The sequence below is a fragment of the Pocillopora damicornis genome, chromosome 8 (genome assembly GCF_964200805.1).
Source record: "Pocillopora damicornis chromosome 8, jaPocDami1.2, whole genome shotgun sequence".
Taxonomy (NCBI): domain Eukaryota; kingdom Metazoa; phylum Cnidaria; class Anthozoa; order Scleractinia; family Pocilloporidae; genus Pocillopora; species Pocillopora damicornis.
In genome coordinates, this window is record NC_142677.1 from 12,900,483 (window position 1) to 12,923,003 (window position 22,521).

The window sequence follows — 22,521 nt, forward strand, 5'->3', positions numbered from 1 at the left end:
GACATATATATTGTTTGCTTACTTTCCCCACAATTTTCTTGGTTAATTTTCTAGTGGAAATTGGAGTGTGACTGAAATACTTCACCCATTGAGGGTCAACAGTTTCTATCAGTTCCTTTGTTTCTTGACACTAAATTGTTTGGATTATCATATTTGTTAAGATATTGGCTGTAAAATTTGTAGGTCAATCTGAGCTGGGAAACAAAATCACTATTCTACAAGTATAATTGGGTGGTGCCAGAATTACCTCTCTTCCACACCCAGAATAGAGTGGTCTCACTCTTGTTCTGTTAATAACTTGAGTTCACAGCCCAAAAGGTAAATGCTAGAGTAGGATAGAGCAAGAATTTTTAAGAAGGCTTGTGGGAAGAAGGGAACATGTCAATATTTTATTTCATGTATCCTTTGAAACTCTTACTTTTTGCTCTCAAGTAACAAATTCTCCAGCATACCCTGTGAGATCATTATGCCCACATCTCTTTTCACCCACTCACTTAGTCCTTTCCTGAATTACCTGACCCTTGAGATGACACAAAGGATCTCTACCCAACCTTCTCTACTGCTACTTTCACACTGTCTCAAGGGTCAACACCCTGTCAGTTTTTTGCAAGGTTTCTTTTGGTCTTCTACAGTTTTTCCTCCCAAGGAATTTCAAGCATGGATTTTTCTAGTCCCCCCTTACTTCATGTTTAATACAAAGACATTAAGTGAGACCACCAGCAGAATGACTACCTTCTAAGTTCATTCCTGTGTGAGCCTATGTACAGCATCCCTCATTCCCCTTGGAGAGAATAATAAAGTAGTTTGTGCCTCATATTCCTAAGAGGAGACAGGAAAGCTTTAAACAAGCTATCCTGAGTTGCTCTCATCTTTATCATGTCAATAACGGCAAGTCATCTGTCTTCTCTGGATGTTAAGGGAGCTACATCAAAATTTGCGAGAGTTGAAAATTTTAGCATACATCTCTTGAAATTTTTATTTCATTCCTTATTGATTTTTTTCTTCTTTTGTTGTATTTCTCACATTTTCATTCTCTCTTTCCCCTCTAATGTTTGTCAACCTAGGCAACTATTATTTCACAGTTTCCTTTTGTAAGTGTAAAAGGCAATTTCCATGTAACAATAAATGAATTAACATTTTGTGACAAAACTAACTTAGTAACCATTAAACTCCTCAAAGTGATTAACATCTAAATTCTCCCCATAATAGCCATACACTATCCTGCAAAGAAGTGGTGAGAATATTAAGGCAGAAGTTGTTACCTTGATCTAACACCAAACTCTCAAAACTAATTAAAAAAGAAAAGTGTATCAGTTAGAGTGAAGAAAGGGGAGAAAGGGGAGAGAATAAACAATCAAATCTTAGGGATTAAAAATTTTAAAAGTGGGACAGACAATTTTCAAATCAGACATGACTCTTTTATAAATTCAACCAACAAGATTCCCATGTTCCACACAGCTGTTGTGACATTCCTTTATTATAAACAACTAATTTTCATACAAATATCAATTTTTTATAAAACAGCTTCAGTGACTCTGCCTTGCAGGGTCTAGGACCAGAGAAGTCAAACACTCACAAGGTTGTTTTCATCTGTCCAAATTCTTAAAAAACAAGGTTTGCATTTGCAAAGATGTATTTTAAAGACATCATATTGTGCAAAAAAAAGTCTCAGAGTTCTTAAATAAACAGCTACAGCAAAATACTCATGTGATTGGTCTCCTCCTAGGTCTTTTCCCATCAACCCAGAGCTGCATTCTGGTGTTTTTTATCCCACGGCCTTCACTTGTAAGTGTCATGAAGTAGACTGTTGCCAAGACGACAACCACAAGAAGGCCAATGATTAAGAATGTATATGCATTTGTAGTTGAAGTTGATGGTGATCCAATCTCCCTCAGATGTAGCTCTGCTAGCTCAAATGATGGGTTAAGGTCCAGCACATGTCTGAAGTGGATCCCAGCTTCTTCCAGGTCTCCATTTGCTCTGAGAATTTCACCAAGAGTAAAATGCTGAAGCCAGCAGTTATGTTCGGATGGTTGCATTTCTAGTGATCTTCGCGCAAGGATTGCAGCGTCCTGAATATAGTTCAAATTGAAAAGGACCTTGGCAAGATTTAAGAGGGCATCAGCATCATTTGGTGAAAAATACAACGCTTTTCTGAAACACTCTATAGAGTGGTATGTGCTTCCTCTAATTCTCCAGAAATTTCCAATGTGATTACAAACAACAACTGAATTAGGACTCTGCAGGAAAGCAAACAAAATAAATGTAAAGAGAAATAACTACACTTCCATAAGAGCACAGGTGGTTTTTAAAAATATCTGTGATCATGCTGTGGAAATTAATTAGCAGTCATGAAATGGGGGGGAGGAGGGGGGGTTAGTAGGGGGGAACCAGAAAGGGGCGAGATGAAAGTTCAAATAATAAAAAAGATGCAAGTTCAAGTGAGCTGGTGTTCCAGCTTTCTTGAAACCTTCCATGACTTGTGTATTGATATTTTCTTGAATCTCTGATCTATTAACATTCCTTGCTAAAGAGAAAATCATAAAAATAAAGTTTTTAGAGGGTCAAATCATAGATTTCTCTCTACTTCTTTGCAGAAATGTTTGTGTGAAAATTGCTGTTATACACTTTAATGAGTAGGAGAAATTTAAGACTGATTTTTCTAGGTGGATTTTTATGAGAAAGAGTAATTTAAAATTACTTAGACAAATGTTCAAAGGAAAATAAACAAGTAAAAAGCAATTATAGAGATATTACGAGGAACAAGAAACTACCTATGTAGGAAATATATTGGTATACTTTATAGCAGTCAAGTTGAGGAGTCGTAGTCATTTCTGCTGTATAGAGAAGTTTTCAATTGAGTTCCAAAAAACAACAAATTAATTACAACTACCAATCAGAACAAGGGTTACCATTATCCTACACCCTTTAAGTCCTAGGAGTGATTAACATGTAATTCCTCCATATAATATCAACATATTAACCAGCAAACAGGTAATGAAAATACTCAAACTCATCAGGAAGAAATTTTTATCTTAAGTTTATCTTGCACCAAATTCCCGTAACTAATTTACAAGGAATTGTGTAGCAGCAAGTGGAGAGAATTAATAATCAGGTCTTGGGAGTTAAAGGGTTAACCAGTAGAACTCAAAGTAAAAATGGACAAAGTGCTTGGAGCATGGGAAAACACAAGTCATCAAGTTGGGTTGGTTTTACTTTTAAATCTGATTGGTTGAGAGGGTGGCCTACAAAAAAGCAAAACCAAAGCAACACAGGATCATTTTCGATAGTCTATTAAAAATTGCTCTACACTACCAATGATAAGTTTGCCAATAGGATTCAAAGGGCCATATGGAATAAGCCATTTCTGTAAAACACTTTGCAACCATTTACTTACTTCTTCAATAGCTCTTCTCAAGTTTGATTCTATAACACCTAAGTCGATGTCCTCCATATCATTCTTCTTAAATAGCATTGCTACATCAGGCTCCATAAATGTTGGATGGTATTCTCGGTTAGCTATTCCTTCTAAGTGGTCATAAGATGTCTCATTAACTGAGGATCCACATGTTAACTGGGGTGCAGGAAATAATTCAAGGGATGTAGGACCTACTGCACCGACAACAGGACTGTGAATGAAAAAAAAATCAACAAACTGAACATATTAGTTTCAAAAAGATTGTTGGTGAAGAGAAATGTTATTCACTTGTCATAGAGGAAAGAAAGAATATCTGCCTTCCACCAAGAAACAAACTTCAGAAATCTCAGATTTCACAGGCACACACTCTAAACCTGAGCTTGAGAAAACTCATGATCAACCCTTTCAATCCCATGTAACTTCTCCTTACAGTAACCATACATTATCCAGCAAACAGGTAATGAGATCTCTCAAACCCATCAGGTTCAAGTTATTACCATGATCTAACACCAAATTCTTTTTACTGATTGACAAGGAAATGTTTAGCAGCTAAAGAGGAGAGTTTACAATCAGATGTGTGGACTAAAGGCAGATATGGCTCAGATATGGTCCAGATATGAAGTATTTCAAAAAACTAGAAGCCGCAATATTAGAAAATGAAATAACAGTCAAATAATAAATCCCTTATTTGATGGCTTAACATAGAATACAAGCAGATATTTTGCTCATTGACCATATTTTTCCTTGCCCCTACAGGGCTCAGAAAATGCCAAGCAACTTGCACATATCCATGCATATAACTATAAATTTAGGTGTATGACTGAAGACTGAATCCTCACTGGTGCCTTAAAAGTTTTCTTTGTCTTTATGCAAAAATTTAATGCTTGACATTGTTTGCTGAACAAAGATAATAATGAAAGAAATTCATACAACAAATAATTTGCTTATGATGGCAGCAACATTTAAGCAACACACAAATAAGTTTAAATTTAATATTTGTGTTGTAACTTTGTATCATATGCAAACTTAACCGCCTCAAATAAATAACCCTTAAGTACTGATAATACCCTCTCTGACCAACCTCATGCCCAAACAAAAATAACTCTTTTGTTTTGACCCCACAGCTGACTTATTCAGACTGAAAATCAGATTCAACTTTTCAAATTTTCTAAAAAAAGAAGACTGAAGACAAAACTGAGAGTTACATTGCCAAAATCAGTTCTGAACTTGTTTAAATATTAATATCAACTTCAAGTTGCCCACAAACTGTTGAAAGCTATTCTAGCTATCAATTATTAATCACTTCCTATTTTCCACAACAGACTGCCAAACCATGAGATATCTTAATTAAAAAAACAAATATTACGCATGCTGATGATAGGGAAAATTGTCAGTGTGCTGAATGAGGGTATCTTGATCTTCGGAGCTAACTTTAAAATTTTGGAGTCCCCTGTGGCTGTACCCTACGCATAGGTTTGAAAAGTAATGTAAACAAGCTTATCAAAACTACTGCATGCGAGGGCAGGTGGAGAGGCCATTAAAAAAATTCTGATGACACGCAAAGGTATCGGTGATCGACGTCAAATAATATCGAAAAAGCTGTCTCAATTTGGCTCATTCGCTTGAAAAATCGAATGAAGATGAATTTACAACAAAATTTTCCTAGTTTTTCCGACCAAATGTAGCTGCTTATCCACTAAAATAATAATAAAAAAAACTTCTCTGAAACACTGGTTTTTGCTAACATTTGTCAGACTGAGGTGAAACCTGTAAAACTGTATTGATTCATGCAAAACCAAGTAAATATTTGATGCCTTTTTAAAGTCACCATCGGTTTCCAACCCACTCGATGATGGCTGGTTAATCCATCGCCAACTAACACATAAACAAGTTCTCATTAAAATAATTCTGCAATCAAAGGAGTAAAAAAAAACCGAAAAATAATTTCTCTCCTAACAACCAGAGCAGGTTTACAGTTCATTAGTACTTTGTACCTCGAAGACTTCAAATGCAAATTAAACACGTTGCCTCATTCGTGTTTATCTCGTGGCTTCAACTGAACGTCACAAACTTCAAAATCATAACTTCAGATTTAATTTAAAAATAATCCGCTTAACAGAAATAATTCTTGTAGCGAAAAAAATGGAAGAAAGTAACACGTGAAAAACAGGAGTAATCTTCGTGATCGGCCGTGTCCGTAATATGCGCTATGCATGGCCTTGCCGCACGTCAAAACAAACCAAGTTTACACTTGCCAATTAAAGGCTACTTTGGCCTACAATTTCACGGATACACTCACCTCAGTCCCTGAGATCTGCCTTTATTGCACTGGTCGCAGTTTGTTTTCCTACCGCTTACCGTCTTAGGAGGGTTAGTTTTCGTTAGAATCAATAACACGGGGTCGGATTTCAGAATATCACCTTCACTGCTGGCCCGTACGACTCCATCTCGTTCGTTTAGAATCCAGTGTGTAGCCCCCATAGTATCTAAACTCCATAAACTGGCCGAGACAATGTACAGAGTCAGGTACGGGAAATACGGGTAATCCCCACTCATCGCTGGGGTTGCAACAAGGGTGAATTATATTGAAAGTACAAAAGGATTATGGAACAACATACACACATACAAAATCGACTTTTGGTAACGCTCCCACTGAGCATGCCCTGTGAGTTCTCTACTATAGCAAAATGAAGTGAGGTATCCCGGATTGAAAACAAAGAGCTCCTAGACGGGTTACTTTTAGTCGCTATGGGTAACACAGCGGTAAAATCGTCTATGATATTTTCTGGTTTCAGAGTACTCCATTTTTCTGGTAATTCTATGTCTGGTGTAATACGAATAATAAAAGAAGATAACATGGGGAATACTCAAACTAACGCCTCAATTTTTTAAAACTTGTGACTAAACATCTAAAACGTGGGAACAACTTTAGTGCCTTTTTCCGGGGGGTAGAGGGGGTGGGGTAAAATTTAGAGTTTTTCCACACCTGGATAGATTTCCTAGGATATTGTTTTAGGAACAAAAGGGTTCATCAGTTTCAATATTCTCATGTGGGAGTCGTTTCCAGTCATTTCGCGATGCCATATAGTTACATATACTGAATAGAGGGGGTAAGTTTCTTAAGAAACTGTAGTGCTACGTCGGTGGGGGAGTATGACTAGATAATTTGGTTTTATCAACTGAGTTGATAATGTAAATTGGCCACCGCAAGAGTTTCTAAACTGACGTTTCGAGCGTTCGTCCTTCGTCAGAGCGAATGAGACAGTCAGCTAGAAAGACAAACACACATACAGAGAGACGGACGGACAAAGGGACAGACAGGCAGGCAGACAGACAGACGGATAGGCGCTGCAGACAGTCAGACGAACAGATAGATAGCCAAAGAGACACACGGACGGACACAGACATAAGCAAGAAAACGAGCAGATACGCAGACAAGTAGAGAGACCAGGGACAGACGGACGGACAGAGAGACAGACCAGCAAAATACAAGCAAGCAACCATACAGAGTTAATCCAGTATCTTGCACTAATATGATAATAATAACAATAATCGGGATCATTAATAGAGAGAAACTGAACTAAACTTGCACACATGCACATGGTCCTAAAATAGTCGGAGTGCGCACCTACCCGAGACGCTTAGTTAACTTGGGTTTAGGGCTACGAAGTCAGAGATTACATCTCTTTGATTCTGCAAGACTCGAGATAGTCTTGAACTTTTGCACTACTTTTTAATCAATTACAATCAAAACTAAAGCCAGTCGTGATTGGCCACTTGAGTTTTTATGTTCTATGAGCAGACTACACGTATTCATAACTTCGAGTTCACATTGGCTCTCAGCGATAATTACCTTTTCTTTGATTGGCTGTTGCGATTGCTTTAGATGTACTTTACTGGGCCACGTGATTAGTTTTAAACTGACTCAACCCATCACATGCAAACTAAAACCAAGCACGACTTGATCACGCACTTCTCACTGAGAATTCTCAATGTAAGGGTCTTCATTAAACTTTCATTCCCCACCATTGGCGATGATGAATATCTTTCGCTCTGGGTGTTGCACCCTGAGCACAAAACTTCACACAGATCCTCTCTGACAATTCTTCCCTTAGTTTATTCCACAAGGAAATAAATTCATTGTTGAATTGTAACATCTAACTAAGTTACAACGCACTTACAATAATGGTCAGAAGTGAAACCAGCCAGATACATGTATATTGATCAAGCCAATCAATGATAATTTATAGCCTCAATCTAGCAAATATCCAATCTAGTAAATAAATATACCGGTATTTCTATAAATAATGTAAAATCTGCGTTAGTGTATTCAGTAGAAGGTAATGTGTCAGTTACATTTATTGCAAAACTCGTTAAAAACAGCGATGATGCCGTGACGTGTGAAAAGTATTGCGATTGCCGCAAATGCGTCTAAGATTTAATGAATAAATAACCAACGTAAGCTAGTTCAAGTTAGTAATTGATGCAATAATGAGTTCTGTTAACATTTTAAAATTTTGTTAAGTGTAAAAAGATTCTGCGAGAGGAACACGATGCTGGTGATTATGACGGCTAGCACACAAGAGTAGTCCTGCGTGAGAGAGGAGCGTGTCTGTTCTCTCTTGCACGCGGCTCTTTCGATCTTTTCGGGCTTTCACGCAGGCTAAGAGGTGAAACGACTTTAGAGTTTCTTTATCATAGTTCCATAACAACGCCAACAGGATGAACGACGAAAGAAATTTCCAGGAAGAAATTTCCAAGGGCCTCTTCTAAGGTACTTCTGACCTGTATATGAGAGAAGAAATAGTCATCAAATCAATGCGAAACTTGCCAGTTGAAGTACGTCTTTCCGTCATACACTTCTATACTTGATCTAAACACTTCTAAATAGTCTCCTTGGACCTTCATGTATCCTTGCGCAACGTTCCTTGCCACTGACGGTACGTTACGCAACATTTTTCGCACTATGTTTTGTCAAGCACAGCCTACCATAGTTCACAGTATGAAGCAACTAGGAACATTGATACTGGTTTCCCCCCCTCCCCCCCCCACCTCCCCCCACCTCCACCCACCTCCACCCACCTCCACCCACCTCCACCCACCTCCACCCACCTCCACCCACCTCCACCCACCTCCACCCACCTCAATTTGTCAGGCTACCCTGAAAATTTTACAGGTATATTCACCCTTTAACCCCCAAGAATGATAAGTATCTGATTTCTCTAAACAGTATCACCAATAAATCAAACATTAGGGTCACGAGAATATAGTAAATTATTACAAACTCAAGAAGCTCTTGACTGTTAGACAAATTCTCCTAACAAGTACTATAGGAAATGTATAAATAACAGTATGGAGAACTTGCATACTGATGTAAGGATGTAAAGGGTGAACATACTCAAACTTCTAGGGGGGATAAGAACCTAGACTTGTCCAACCAAAGAACAGCATGCTTACCATTATGCTATTACATTTTCCTTTACTCTCAAGTAGAATTTGCTCATCAAAATGGCACCAAGCCTTAAATTTGAGGCTTACCTTTAATGAGTGTTCAAAGTCACAGTACACCCACACCTCATCTTGCAATGTCTGTAAAAAGCCACATGAATCTGAGTTCACTGCTTAGTAGTCTGTAGCAAGTTACCTATCACAGTTCCACTATGTTTCCTAACAGTTCACAAGTAATCCATTTAAACTAATAATAGACAAGTAATCCATCTAAACTAATGATAGAAAAGCTGTTATGGTTGAAAGTCTTTCCCTAGATTACATGCCTTGTCTAAGTGTTATTACTGGCAATATCAGCACATTTCTCAACATACATAAGAATACTCCATGGTTAAATTCCTGACCTGAAGTTTTGCATTGCAGTAAGGAAGACGACCTTCTTGGATCAATGAGCATACTTTCTTCCAAAGTTGTTTTATTGTGAAATTCTCCTCTGTATTGCAAAAAAGAACACTTCTATGATTAATCATACCTGACCCAAGCCTAATTCTAATGCGACAATCAATTTGAAGCTTCAACATCCCCCCTCCCCCCTCAGCAATCCCCAAGGCATTTGAACTTTTGTAGATTGGTTTGTTCAAATTCCTACTCCCCAGTGTGAAATTGTGTTCAAGTACCACACCCAAGTGCCAGATTTCATCATCAATATTTTATAAAAGCAAAATCAGCGACAATGACTTTAAACAAATACTATACTATAGATAGACTATACTATAGATACTTGTATTCTGTGAGAAAAACTTGTCACTTCTGGTTCAAATTCTCCAAGCAAGCAAGGTGCCAATTCTCTACCCCCTGGGCATGGACAAGGGTCAAATGCCTGTAGGTTTTCTGGGGAAGCCGGGACATTGAGGCCTCTGATTTATTGGCACATAACCCTAACGCTAACCCTAACCTTATCATTCTAGGACCAATGCCTCTTTCCTTAGCAATAACCAGAAGCAATTGAGAGAGAATTTGAAATCAACCAGGCTCACAGTGAAAAGTCAATGTTAATCTGCTGTTTCCCTCTCATTAGTGCTATGGTATAAGCAGTGAACAAGATGGCCAGAGGAATTATAGGGACTGGCTAATTCTATTAATTTATAAGGTATAAGGTTCAATTACTATCTAGAAATATTTGATTTAAAAAGAAATTGGACAATTTGATAATGAAAATGAATCTGCAATATAAAAAGTTGTTTTGCAACCACAAAATTGAAGAAACAACCTTCCGGTTTAACTCATTTATTTAGCTATAGCAATAAAGGAGTTCTACAAATAAGTGAAAAACACAATTAAACTAGTTCTCACAGACTAACTACAGCATGCAAAATTTAAACAATGTCCCAAGAGCTAGCTACAACTGTAACAGGCATACTTCCATGAAAGATACCCAAATAATACTTCACAACATCATGAGAATGTACGGACAAACAAAACAACATGACCAGCTCTTTTCTGAGCCATTAAGTAAGGATAGGCCAATACTGATACCAAATATTCCATACCAGCAATGCTGAGGTCTACTTGCACAATATCCATACACTGGCAAAATGTATTGATGCTTTCAATACTACAATCACAGTATCGATATCAATATCAATATTACAGAAAAACATCAGCATCACACTTAGTATTGTATTGATTTGGAAAAACTGTATTGGCCCATCCTTACCAGTCAGTGGTCCTAAGGCCTGAATGAGCTGCTTACAGTAATACAGCAGTAAACTCTTCAAAGATACCAAGGCAATCACATGATAAGGACATAATTAGAATGAATGACTCCATTGACAAACTTAAACTGGTATATATAAAAGAAGGTAATTCATGTACCTTTTAAGGAACCTTTTTTGGCACAAACAATCCATTTTCCTCGTTGATGATAATCCAATCCATACTGTTGCTTCACTTGGAGAAGGTCTGTCTTCTTGAATTTTTCCAAAACAGTCTCTTTTTCTTTCCCTTTCCTGCAATTGATATGTGGAGGACTGACACACCACAACTTGACATAGAAAAGAAAAGAATAATTTAGCCAAAATTAACAAAAATTTCAAGTAACCCAAAATAATGATCTTTGTTTCTTAGATGAACATTGCCAATAAGTCTACAGATGTATTAGATTAACATCCAGCTAAGTCCCAGGATCCATCTGGTAACTCTCCCAATTGATGGTCATAGCTTTCCTTGTAAATTAGGGAAGAGAATCTGACTCTAGTTGTTTGAAGGTTGGATAGCAATATCCACTGAATACAACACTTATCCACTGGATAGCCATTTATCCTTTGGACTGTGGTAATTCCCATTGAATAACTGGGCTTTGGTGTTATTTCAAGAAAACACCCCCTTGCTGATAAGTTTGACTGTTCTCGTAATTTTTTCGCAAAATAATATTCGAATTGTGTGGATAAGAGTATAAACAGAAGGTGAAAAGTAAGGTGATCAAACAAGATAGCTTTTGTGTGTTTCTCTATCTTTTCCAACACTTACTGATTTGGCTGAGGTATTTATAGGATTTAGAGCTTCCTCCAACAGTTTGTTCTTTCCACTTCCACATTTAGAACAATCTTCACTACCACCCCTACTCCAGGGGCTATGGTGTTCTGCAGGATGATTGTTACATGTTCTGCTCACAATCTTCTCTTTGTCATCACCTTTCTTCAGCTGTGCTTTTTTTAAGCCTGATTTACCAGAATACACAGGTGAAAAGTCAAGTAAGTTGTCACTTGTTGATGAGAAGTTTTGCCTTAAAACTGATGATTGGTTTGGTGTCAGTTCTGAAATCACTGTCAACTTTGGGGGAAGTACCTTGAAGCACAAACAGGTTAAGGTACTCTCATCTATAAAGAAAGAAACAAGAAGAAATATTAATCCGTTAAACCCTAGGAGTGACCAGCATCTAATTTCTCTTAACAGCACTACTGCTGAATCATTCATCAAGAACTGTCATTTGATAACAATAAAGGAAATGACTGCCAACTTTATGAGCTTTGATTGTTAACCGAGTTCTCCTTGTCAGTACCAAAGGAAATGAACAGGGTAAAGTATAGAGAATACAGATACTGATGTTGGGCTGTAAAAGGTTAATGCAATACTGTCATTTCTGCAATAAACCTCTGTCTGTATTCCCATTCCTGCATTTCCTTAAAAAAGAAAATCTCCATTACAGTAGTAGTGTTGTTATCCATTTGGATCCATTACCTAATTTGCATGTGTTTGAACAATTTTTACAAATTTTCCTCTTAGCAAAGAAATGTAGATTGTATGAGGTTTTCATTAACTCAGGGCAACATTTCAAAGGAGAAAAATTAATTACAAAATTTCCCTTTGTATTTTTCTTATTAATTGAGCACCATTCTCTGATGAGGTCCTGTCTGGAAGCCCTAGAAATAAAAGTGGTAGGAGAGGGAGCTTTTTGCAGCTTTCATAGTATTATACTATGATTCCAAAGGATGGAAAAGCTGTAGTTTTATCAAATGCCATTTGGTAACTGAAAGAGCTTTTATATCACAATAATGGTTAAAATCTCAGATAAATTCAAAAGAAACACAGAAGAAGCCAAACAATAATTATCTCTTCTAATTTGTCTAACCTTTTGCGCAACAACATCGGCAGTATATTCTACCCAAAGTTCTTTATAAGTTCCCTATGGCACCCACAAGGAAGACTGATGAGTTAACAAGTCCTCAAATTGCCCAAAATGCCCTTCAAATTCACTCCAAAACACTTGTTTTAGGTTAGTAACATGACTGTCTTAAAAAAACTGTGGCAAGTAATTTAGAGTTAACAACTGAGTTGAAAACGTAAATTGGCCACCATAAAGAGTTAAAAAGCTGACGTTTTGAGTGTTAGCCCTTAGTCAGAGTGATCACTCTGATGAAGGGCTAACACTCCAAATGTCAATACCCTTATTCATTTATAAAACTGTGTCCTGCAAAGCCCAAAAAAACAAGAAGTTAAAAGTCAAAAATGAGGGCAAGTGCTCAATCCCAGGAACCAAACACTAAGAAACAGATGGTGTTTGGAACCTGTGATGAAGCAGAAAGCCCAAGTTTTTGACATGTCTTCTCAAATGAAACCTTAGGAAATTGAACAGTGACACATTTTCTCAAATCAAACAATGATTAATAATGCATTGTTACATTTTTGCCCTTTACTGAAAAAACACATTTGAATGCTACAACATTTTAGCTTTCATTTGATGAAAGTTTCATGCGGTTTCATCTGTTTTCCCCGTACGTAAACTGATCAATCTCAGTGGCATCAAAGTGTTTTATTTATTTAACGGTTAACGTTCCATACTTGAGACACGACATAAAGTTTGAGTTCCTTTCGTCGTATTTGTTCGCGCTTCTTATTTCGCAAAACACTACCACAACTTAGCTTTCATTCGATGTAGTTACCTCCGGTGGCGATTTAATTCTTTGTGGTGGCGAGTTTTTTTGTGGTGAGTTTGTTGCGGTGGCCACTATTGACCGTAAACGATCAGGAGATGCAAGTGGTATGATTGGGCACAGCAAGAGCTTACACTTACCATACCATGGCTTAAATTCTCTGGAGGGAATATGCCTCAGTCTTTTATAATCACAAAAGCCTGACAGCAAATTTCTTGCAACATCATATGGATCTGGCAAGGAAGTCACATCAGCTGAAGAGCAAACACAGCTGCCCAAAACTGACTGATGCACTGCGATTACATCATTTGAGCCCATAGATAAGAAACCAGAGCCCCCTTAAAAGCATTAAAACAGATTTTCTGTCACCAAGACACCGCTTAGCTCGAGCATTTTGTTATAAACGATACGATTTCAAATTAGAACTCAAAACACCGCAGCCGCCATTTTTTCTATCGCTCCAGTCCTCCTTTGGGAAACGTTTCAATTTTGTACGGGGGGAAGTCTGGGCTGGTTGTTCTAATTTCAACATGGAGGACTATGAAAGTGTTCTGTGTGTTAAGAATGAATGTTTTATTTACAAAATTCCTCCGAGAACAAGCAACCGAGGATACAGGTACTCAGATACGTTCCTTTAGCATGATTTTTTTGTCTCTGAACTTATCTGATCTTTACGCGTTCACGGGTTAACTGGAAAGAGCCATTTGGGAAAAATTCACTTTTTTCTTCCTGTTTGGATATTTGACTATAGGGAATATCCAGAATACAAATTAAAAGATAAATGAAAAATACTTGTTTTCCGAAAATCCGCGCTCATAATTACAAATGCCTTTTATGTTTCTTGAAATGTTATGCGTAAATTATACAACTTCGATGAGTGTTATGTAGAAATAATATCAAATTACCAATTAGTGAATACGTAGCGTTCGCTCTAATTTATATTAGCATTAACTATGCTCACGCTGTCTTAAAATGTACTTCACTTTCACCTTAAATTGGCCTCAACTGATTAAATTTCAGGCTCATCTTGAAGGTTTTTAGGACAGCATTAACAACCATGAAAAAGTTGTCAATTATTGTGATCAAATTTTGGGCGTTAGTCTTCACCTTCTTCCTTCCGAGGTTGATGGAAGTCGATCTTTAAGTAGAGAACATTGTTTTTATAAAGTAAATAAACTTAATGCCCCTCCCTAGGTGCATGAGAAAATCTTTACAGAAGGGATGGTTTTGAAAGTAATGTACAAAAAAAGAAAGGAAAAAAACATTGTCTATCATTAAGGGAGTCCCTGGATTATTAATTAAAAGCACAAGTAACCTTTGATAAACTAATAGAGTTGCCTTTCCATCTGCCTTCTGCTTAATTAAGCATTAAAGTGCACTTTGTATTGGTTTACTGTCATAATAATCTATACTGGAGGCTTGGAGAACACATGAAAAGTTTATAAATCTAGTTGGTAACCTATCATGGATTGACATCCCATCCAGGGGGAGAGGAAATACTCCTCTTTGCTTCCTGCTACCCACTCTGTGATAAGCTGTAGCAGCATGGGTCTCTTAGCTCAAATGTCAATTTCTTGCTTTCTAAGAGCTGCAGACTGGAAACTTGATCAGCCAGATTGGACTGGAAGGTTAAGAGTCTGTGCAAAGGGAAAGGAGTGTTACATCAAGATCGAGGACAAGACAAGTGGTGAGTTGTATCAATTAAAGGTGACTTCTAGAATAAATAATCAACATGTAAGAATGAGAAGGTTACCAGTCAGAGGGTGTATGGTATGGAAGCTAAAAATTGTAAAACATCCTGGGCAAATAGAAAGGAAGAAGCAGGGTTTCAATTAGAAGCTGGTTACTGGTAGTCTACCATCACCTGTGAGCAAGTTGTTGTCTTTGAATTTCACCTTAGAGTCCTTTTTAGGGTATGACTGCCTCTTTGCCCCTTAACCCTTTAACACCTAAGAGTGACTAGTATCTAATTTCTCCTAACAATTTAACCTCTGAATAAAACACTAATGTTACAAGAATTGAGGAAATGATCACCAACTAAAGAAGCTGTGGATTAGGAAAGAAATTCTCCTTATCAGTAACCTAAGGAATGTATAGGGAACAGTATAGAGAATATGCATACTGATATTAGTCTGGAAAGGGTTAAGCAAGCATTTAAGGAAAAAGCTATTGAAATCCCTGGAAGAAGGCCAAGAACAGATCACTGTTGGCAACATTTACTTCGCATGTTGTTTCAATCAGTAATGTTAGTTTTTCAAGAAAATATCCCTTATCCCTTTAAATTCACAATTATATCAACTATAGAATGGGAACTTGATTATAGAAAAATTGCTCAACCTAAAGGTTCTGCTCCTGTTATTTTTGTGTACAGGTGAACTCTTTGCTAAGTGTCCTGTAGATGATTACCCAGGGATTGCAGTGGAAGGTGTTCTAGATAGCAGCCGTTACTTTGTCTTGAAAATTGTGGATGATGGTGGTATGTGCTATTCAGTGTATTTTTATTTAGGAAGCATTTAGTAATAATCATAATGTTTTATTTCATGTTCACTTAATTAAGTTTAGACCTTTGAAAGCCCACTGAGCTAAATCTGCAGTATTTACAGTTGCAACTTAATCTTTTTTCATTTGGTACATTTCTCCTGACCAGTTCAGCATTTAAACCCTCAAGGTGACCAGAATTTAATTTCTCCTCACAGTAATACCGCTGAATTATTTATTAAGATGTTGAGAATAAAGAAATGATCACCAGCCTAAGAAGCTTTGATTGTTAGACAAATTCTCCTTGTCAGAAGCAAAGGAAATGTGTAGAGAACATTGTAGAGAATATGGTTACTGTCATTTAGCTGTCTGTCTATACATGCTTTCATTTGTTGATTCATTCATCCACGGCATTTGAGCAGAGTATTTTGATGGAAATATTTTGGTTATAATTGCAGGTCGACATGCTTTTATTGGAATGGGTTTCACAGACAGAGGAGATAGCTTTGATTTTAATGTAGCATTGCAAGATCACTTCAAGTATGTTGATATGCAGATTGTTTTATCATGTGTGGAATTTTTTTCCAATAATCTTTTTTGTCATTGAAAATTCTTATCTACATGTTGATCTCAATTTGAGTTGGAGAAGGTGGGAAACACCTGAGCAAGAAACATTTAAAAGTTGCTCACTTCTCAAAGACCACTATTGGCCTTACTATGCTCATTGTCACAACATGACCTTTATTGTATATTCAACCAAACCACACCAGCGTATCACGCAAAAATTGAGAATTATACCATTAGTAAGGTTTATTGACAAGACCAATGAGAGGACAGAACAACTTAAAACCTGTCAAGTAACTGGCTGGGTGGGAAAAGGCTAGCATTGGCTAGACGAAGCAAATACGACCCAATCTCAGTCCCTAGCAGTGTTTGAGTTAACACCCGGTAGCTCTTAGCTTTTTGTTTTTGTTTTTGTTTTTTTTAGGCCTTTTGTTTTTTTCAATTTTTTTGTTTTTTAACACAGAGGTTATGTGGTCATAATGTCTAAAAACCTGATTATCTTTTTCTTTTGAGAAAAGTGAATATAATTTTCAGGATCACATCAATATTTGCTTTTATGAAAAATTCATAGTATTTCTAAGTATTGATATAAAAACCATTGAAAATACAAGGGAATACTATGGTACTGGTCTTACCTTAAGGTTATTTAAAATTAAAATGATAATTGATAAATACTTGTTATAGAAAATATGGATTTTTACATGTACCGTTCTATCAAATTTAGATTGGAATTCCATATTTTTTGGATGACCTGTATTTTGTTTATATTTACTCTTGTGTCATACATAGATGGTTGAAACAGAGTGAAAAACTTGCTGCAGAAGCTGAGCAACCTGATCTTACTCCAAAATTAGACTTGGGCTTCAAAGAAGGTCAAACAATTCACATTAATCTTGGGGTGAGTTGGACTGTCTCTCGCAATTAAATACACTCAGAAATAAAGCTTAACCCTTTAACTACCAAGATCTGATCATTAATTCTCCCATCTAGCTGCTACACACTTCCTTGTCAATCAGTTTCATGAATTTGGTCTTGAATCAAGATCACAATTTCTACCTGACAAGTTTGAATATTCTCAATTCCTGTTTGCTGAATAATGTATGGATATTATGCAGAAAAGTTACAGGTTTATTGCTAGGGATGCAATAAATGAAAGTCTACTACAGTAGGCCTCCAAGATATTCAATACAGTGTACATCATGTTCCAAGTGTACACATAGCAATGATACTTTCCCATTTCCTTGCTGCAGTCATAAAAATTAATTCAAAGCACTTTGTGCAACTTGTTCTGGGAAAGAAATTTTGCAGTGGGGACCTATATTACAAGACAAGTTGTCCACATTGCATGCAAAAAATTGTTGTTGAGGTATTTCCTTATACTATGTAGCTGTAACTCATGACTGAATGTGTGTCCACTTAAAAAGCCCCAACCAGTAAGAAAATCTAAACAGAAAAAAAAACATGGAAACCATCATGTTTTTGGTCAATCCTCATACTCTGAAGGCTTCATTTCAGACAAAGTTCCAATATTGACCACATCATATTGCTGGGCATTGCCTTTACCCTTCTCTCAAGGGGATACTGACATTGCATTACATTGTTTAAGTCATTTTGCTTCCAACTTCGAGGAGATTAGTAGAATATTGGCACTGTGAGACAGAAAAACACAAAAGAGCAATCATTATGATAAACAAGCAACAAGTAGGGCTAGAATGGAGAGGGTAAAAACATGTTATGAAAGACAGTGTTTTTCAAGATGCCTCAACTGTGATGTAGCTCCTTTGTCATATTTCAAGAACATTCAATAAGTAAAATGTGATTTTAACTTTTCAGAATCGTGCACCTGGTGCAAGTGCAACAAGCCGTCCTAAGCCAGGTATGCCTGATTTGATACTAACAAATAAATGAACAATTTTTGGATAATTGTGAGTTTTGTGAATGATATAATTTTATTGCTATAGAAATGTATGCAGGAAGGATTTGAAAATTCATATATTATTTAAAGAATACTTTTACATGATGTGACATCTTCAGATAAGTAATCTGTTGAAATGAGGTTTCATCCAGTTTCTGACAAATGTAATACCCACCATACACAGTTTTTTTATTTAGTGTGATCAATCGATTTTCAGCATTTGAATAGATCTGTGACAACCATGGTTATGCTCAATACATGTGACTTTACTCATAGTCTGGAAAATTAAAGCATTAATGGTTTGGATAAAGTGTGGCAAAGTCTTGGATTTTGCTCACACCAATGCTTGTGGAGGAGGAATGTAGAAAGGGAAACGGTGGACTGAGGCTGGACATGGGGGTTGCTTGACCTGCTGGTAACTGGCAGAAATTAATGGTGTTCTCTGCCGGAGGCCTTAGATGCACAGACACACAAAGAGGACTAACTAACTAAATTAAATGCTTTTGATCTAGCCATAAGGCAACTTTGTCTTAATATAATTCAGAATTCACTTGCCTGACTATGTTACACACCTGGAAGATCATGCAGCTTTATCTCTAAAAAATATGATTCATTCCTAACTAATTTTGGTTCATTTTCTTATAGCAGGAGGTGGATTTGGTGTCATCCCCCCTCCCCCTGGGGGTTTAGCTCCCAAGCTAGCACCACCCCCAGGGGCAGGGGCATCACCTGCATCTGGGAGGAGACCAAGTCCTAATTTTCAACCTCAGGCTCCCTTCCCTGACATGGGAAGTTTTGGTTCCATGTCAACAGTTCCACAACAAAGTCAACAACAGAGTACAACATCTGATTGGGGAGATTTTACTTCTGCATCTGGGTAAGTGAATTCTGGTTTAAAAACTGAGTACAATGCACATGCTCATGCCTGAAAACTGCTGGCTAGCATGGGTGTCAGGCCAAGCTAAATTGGATTAAGAGTTTCAGCAAGGGGTTTGGAGTACTGATTCTAAAACTAGACAGGATTCTAGTCTATTGCAGTTTATTGCTTTCCTCAGCACCTCATCAACTTTCCTGAGAGTATGTTAAAACTCATGTATCCTCCTGGATGGTGAGAGGGATCTTAAGTGTCAGATGTTTTCCCCAATACGATGATTCAGGCCTGGTTTCACTATTTTTTTACTTAAGTCACTGTTGTAATAGGGGGCTGGTGCCATGAGGCAGACCCCAAAAAGGGAGTCTTACAGTGTGCAGTAGACAGCCAGTTACCACCTTTCAAGTATTGATGGTGACTGATGACTTTGGCTATAAGGTGCTTGTTCTTTAGAGCTAAGTCTAAGCTAACCCGAATTCAATTTTGCCCCATTACAGCCTCAAAGGGTCATCCATTGTTTTTCTTTTTGCATTCTTTTCATAGGAGTTCTGATTCTAGCTGGGTACAGTTCTAGAGATATTTCATATCAATAGTCAAAGAGGAAAGTATTTTAATGAGACATTTTGCTCTGTCTACTTGTGTGCTTTAAAATTTACACAAATGTAACATAATGTAATGATTGCAGAATGTAAATTGGTAGAATTAGTTACAGTATTGTCATGAATGTGTTAGCAAAGAAGTGAAGCTTTAGACAAGGTGATGTAGAATTTAGTGTACAAGTAAACTGTTTACCAAACATTGTTACATAATCTTGTCAGTGATAAAAAGGTGGAGGATTATTATTTACCTAGAAATTCAATCTTAGAATGAAATTCTCACATCATGGCAAATTTCAAGATGGGTTTGCAATGTTACCAATTTTTCCTGTTACTGACAAGGTCGTGTGAGCAAGTTTTTCAAAATGAAATGATTGGTGAGAGGGCTGTTCAACTGAGTGTCCTTGAACTTATTACATCAGCCAATCAGAGCAGCGGAAAAGATCCCAAAAAGCCAATGAAAACTGAAAGGAGGTAACTGTTCCAAGCGCGGGAAAACGCGGACGACCAGGTCGCGATTGGTTTTAATTTTCTTTCTGATTGGTTGAGAGGTCGAGCTAAGTTTTTTAGAATAGTCCTTGGGTGCAATAAGAGGAAACCTAACTGCGGGAATTCTTTCGACACTCAATTGGACATTGTCTGATGTAGACCAAATATTTCTCCGTCTTATGGGCATTATGGCACATAAGACAAAGAGGTGTCATCTTAACGTGAAAAGTGAAAGAGTAGCCTTTTAATATGTCAGTCGTAACGGAAAAAGAAAACAATCCTATATTTGTTTTGCTTAAATATTTCTCTCTTGTTTTGTGGGTTTGTTACGCGTTACGTATAGTTAACGACCCGTCTAGCAAGGGTGGGGAAGGGGGTGAAATACTAGACAATAATGCGTAAACAGAACCGTCTCCAAAATGCAAAGGAACTAGACCCCCCCCCCTTCAAGATAAAGGTATTTTTCCCACTCTTAAAGCACTAAAAACGCGTGAAGGTCGCTTTTTTAACTGAGGTGACACAAAAGAAGTTTCTCCTTACACTATCAATACACTTTCCAACGGAATGAGAGGCGATATTGTTTGAATAACACCAAATTCCTCTACTTAAAAGTATAAGAGATGTATGGGAGACAGTGCGGAGAATTGACAATTAGATCTGGGGAGTGAAATAGTTAAGCAAAACAACCAAACTATAAGCGACACAGAGTCGTTGTTTTAATGAAATTTATTTTTTCGCCATTATGTTTCATAATTACCGAGGCTCTCCAAGAAAATTTCAAGCAAAAACTGTTCTTTTCTCGGTCGTACCAAATTCGCCTTAAACAGGTTTTGGAAGTAATTATTACTAAACGTACGCAGGTTTTCCGCTTTCTTATACTTTCGTCGATCATTTTTAGATGGTATACATTCTTTGAAGTGAAATGTTCTATGAGCTGTGAGTTCAACTTTTATAGGAATAACTGATTTCAAAGTCTTGTATTTTATTTCATGGTATATATTGTTATTGTAGTTGGCTGCGATGGCCATCTTCTCGAATCGTTTGCGAAGGAAAATAGTTAGTTGACCTTGATGTTGTTTACGTAAGTAGAGCTTCAGACATTTTATTTTCCTGACTGTAGACATTTGCATTAGAACATGGCTATTGTATTGAGGATGTAAGGCAAGGAACATTCTTTCCGTATGCAGTTCTGTCAATTCAGAGGCGGCGGAGCGCTTTGAATTGTGGAGGGAGGGAGCACATCCCTTATACTAGGCCAAGTACATACCCTCACTCAAATTTTCTAAACACATTTTTAATGTCTGACTCTTGAACACAGGCCGGAGCTGTTCAAATGAAATTTAATTTCGCCAGGCAACGATACTGATGAAGCGATTGAAAAGATTACAAGTTCCGAACTTTATGCTGCGCTGGCAAAATCGTCGGCACTGAAACTTGATTTGGGGGGGGGGGGAGGGGAGGGAGCATAGCTCCCTAAATTTTGCCCAAGAGGGACTGCAGCCCCCTGTCCTCCTGCTCTGCTGCCTATGTTAGTGTATCGTAGAATGTAAAGCAAGAAAGGGTCTTTTCATACGTAGTTCTGTTAATTATGTAATGTCAACGTATGCTATAGTTTACAAAGTCAGTTAAAATAATAATAACCCAATTGTTCAGTATAAAGTAAATACCATTTCAACGCTCTCTTGTGGTTTTATTAGGATTCAACTGGATAATTTCTAACATCCTCCTTCATCAAATGAGTGAACTGTTTTCATACCTCAAGCATATTTAACCCTTAAAGCCCAAAGAGTGATAAGCACTTAATTTCTCCTCAAAGTGTGCTTCACCGCTTTCGTGATGTTGATCGAAGAAATATTTTCAGTCTTGGGGCAGGGAAACACAATCCAAGAAATGCACTTGTTGCCAAATTTACCGACAGTAGACGCTTGCTTACTGAGAAATTTTCGTTCAACAGCATTTTCCCAGGCGAGTGTTTGCCTTTTACTACAAGGAAGACAAAATAAGAAATAATCTTCCTGAAAAAGCTTTTTCAAAATTGTTATTGCTCCTCATCAGTCTAAAATACTTTAATAAATAGGCTATTCGTTGTATCACCATACCAGAACGAATAGATGGAGAGACTAACACTCCATCCCCCCCTCTAGATCTCCTGACACTGTCTATAAGGGACCGGTCATTTTTTATGGCGGGAGGGGGGTGGGGGTGAAGAATATGCTTTCCAGGGGGAGGTGGGATGGCGCTTAGTCATCGCCAACAGAGTACGAAGGGGACTATGGAAAATTGACTACTGATGAAAGGGGGAAGGGGTT

At 37.4% G+C, this 22,521-nt stretch overlaps 3 protein-coding genes across 6 annotated transcripts; 1 reads left to right on the forward strand and 2 right to left on the reverse strand.

The window, feature by feature from the left end:
* Window positions 1–1,459: 1,459 nt before the first annotated feature.
* On the reverse strand, window positions 1,460–6,986 carry LOC113678741 (tetratricopeptide repeat protein 17). Its single transcript, XM_027195648.2, has 3 exons — window positions 5,718–6,986; window positions 3,398–3,629; window positions 1,460–2,240 (listed from the first exon to the last, which is right to left on the reverse strand). The coding sequence occupies exons 1-3, from the start codon at window positions 5,972–5,974 to the stop codon at window positions 1,704–1,706; spliced, it is 1,026 nt and encodes a 341-aa protein (XP_027051449.2). The 5' UTR covers window positions 5,975–6,986; the 3' UTR covers window positions 1,460–1,703.
* Window positions 6,987–7,510: 524 nt separating this feature from the next.
* On the reverse strand, window positions 7,511–13,766 carry LOC113678743 (uncharacterized). Of its 4 annotated transcripts, none has more exons than XR_016188998.1 (6): window positions 13,440–13,680; window positions 11,396–11,745; window positions 10,742–10,875; window positions 9,271–9,359; window positions 8,957–9,085; window positions 7,511–8,203 (listed from the first exon to the last, which is right to left on the reverse strand). XR_016188998.1 is itself a non-coding variant. In XM_027195650.2 (6 exons), exons 1-6 carry the CDS (start codon window positions 13,615–13,617, stop codon window positions 8,114–8,116), a joined length of 927 nt encoding a protein of 308 aa, XP_027051451.2. In that variant the 5' UTR covers window positions 13,618–13,766; the 3' UTR covers window positions 7,511–8,113. The 4 variants fall into 4 exon arrangements, 2 of the variants coding, with proteins under 2 accessions (XP_027051451.2, XP_089070159.1); XR_016188997.1 differs by having other exon boundaries at window positions 10,742–10,910; XM_027195650.2 differs by having other exon boundaries at window positions 8,957–9,007; window positions 10,742–10,910; window positions 13,440–13,766.
* Window positions 13,746–21,887, forward strand: LOC113678744 (adaptin ear-binding coat-associated protein 1). Its single transcript, XM_027195652.2, has 8 exons — window positions 13,746–13,915; window positions 14,886–14,986; window positions 15,671–15,775; window positions 16,236–16,317; window positions 17,131–17,239; window positions 18,175–18,217; window positions 18,902–19,133; window positions 19,671–21,887. Exons 1-8 carry the CDS (start codon window positions 13,830–13,832, stop codon window positions 19,699–19,701), a joined length of 789 nt encoding a protein of 262 aa, XP_027051453.1. The 5' UTR covers window positions 13,746–13,829; the 3' UTR covers window positions 19,702–21,887.
* Window positions 21,888–22,521: the final 634 nt, after the last annotated feature.

Coding starts and splice junctions, on each gene's coding strand:
- LOC113678741 (XM_027195648.2), bottom strand. CDS start 5,974: ATGAGTGGGGATTACCCGTATTTCCCGTACCTGACTCTGTACATTGTC. Junction 3,630..5,717: donor GGCAGATCTCAGGGACTGAG/GTGAGTGTATCC, acceptor TTTCATTCACAG/TCCTGTTGTCGGTGCAGTAG. Junction 2,241..3,397: donor TGAGAAGAGCTATTGAAGAA/GTAAGTAAATGG, acceptor GCTTTCCTGCAG/AGTCCTAATTCAGTTGTTGT.
- LOC113678743 (XM_027195650.2), bottom strand. CDS start 13,617: ATGGGCTCAAATGATGTAATCGCAGTGCATCAGTCAGTTTTGGGCAGC. Junction 9,360..10,741: donor CAAAAAAGGTTCCTTAAAAG/GTACATGAATTA, acceptor TTTGCAATACAG/AGGAGAATTTCACAATAAAA. Junction 8,204..8,956: donor ACTTTGAACACTCATTAAAG/GTAAGCCTCAAA, acceptor TCTCATATACAG/GTCAGAAGTACCTTAGAAGA.
- LOC113678744 (XM_027195652.2), top strand. CDS start 13,830: ATGGAGGACTATGAAAGTGTTCTGTGTGTTAAGAATGAATGTTTTATT. Junction 18,218..18,901: donor AACAAGCCGTCCTAAGCCAG/GTATGCCTGATT, acceptor ATTTTCTTATAG/CAGGAGGTGGATTTGGTGTC. Junction 19,134..19,670: donor GATTTTACTTCTGCATCTGG/GTAAGTGAATTC, acceptor TTCTTTTCATAG/GAGTTCTGATTCTAGCTGGG.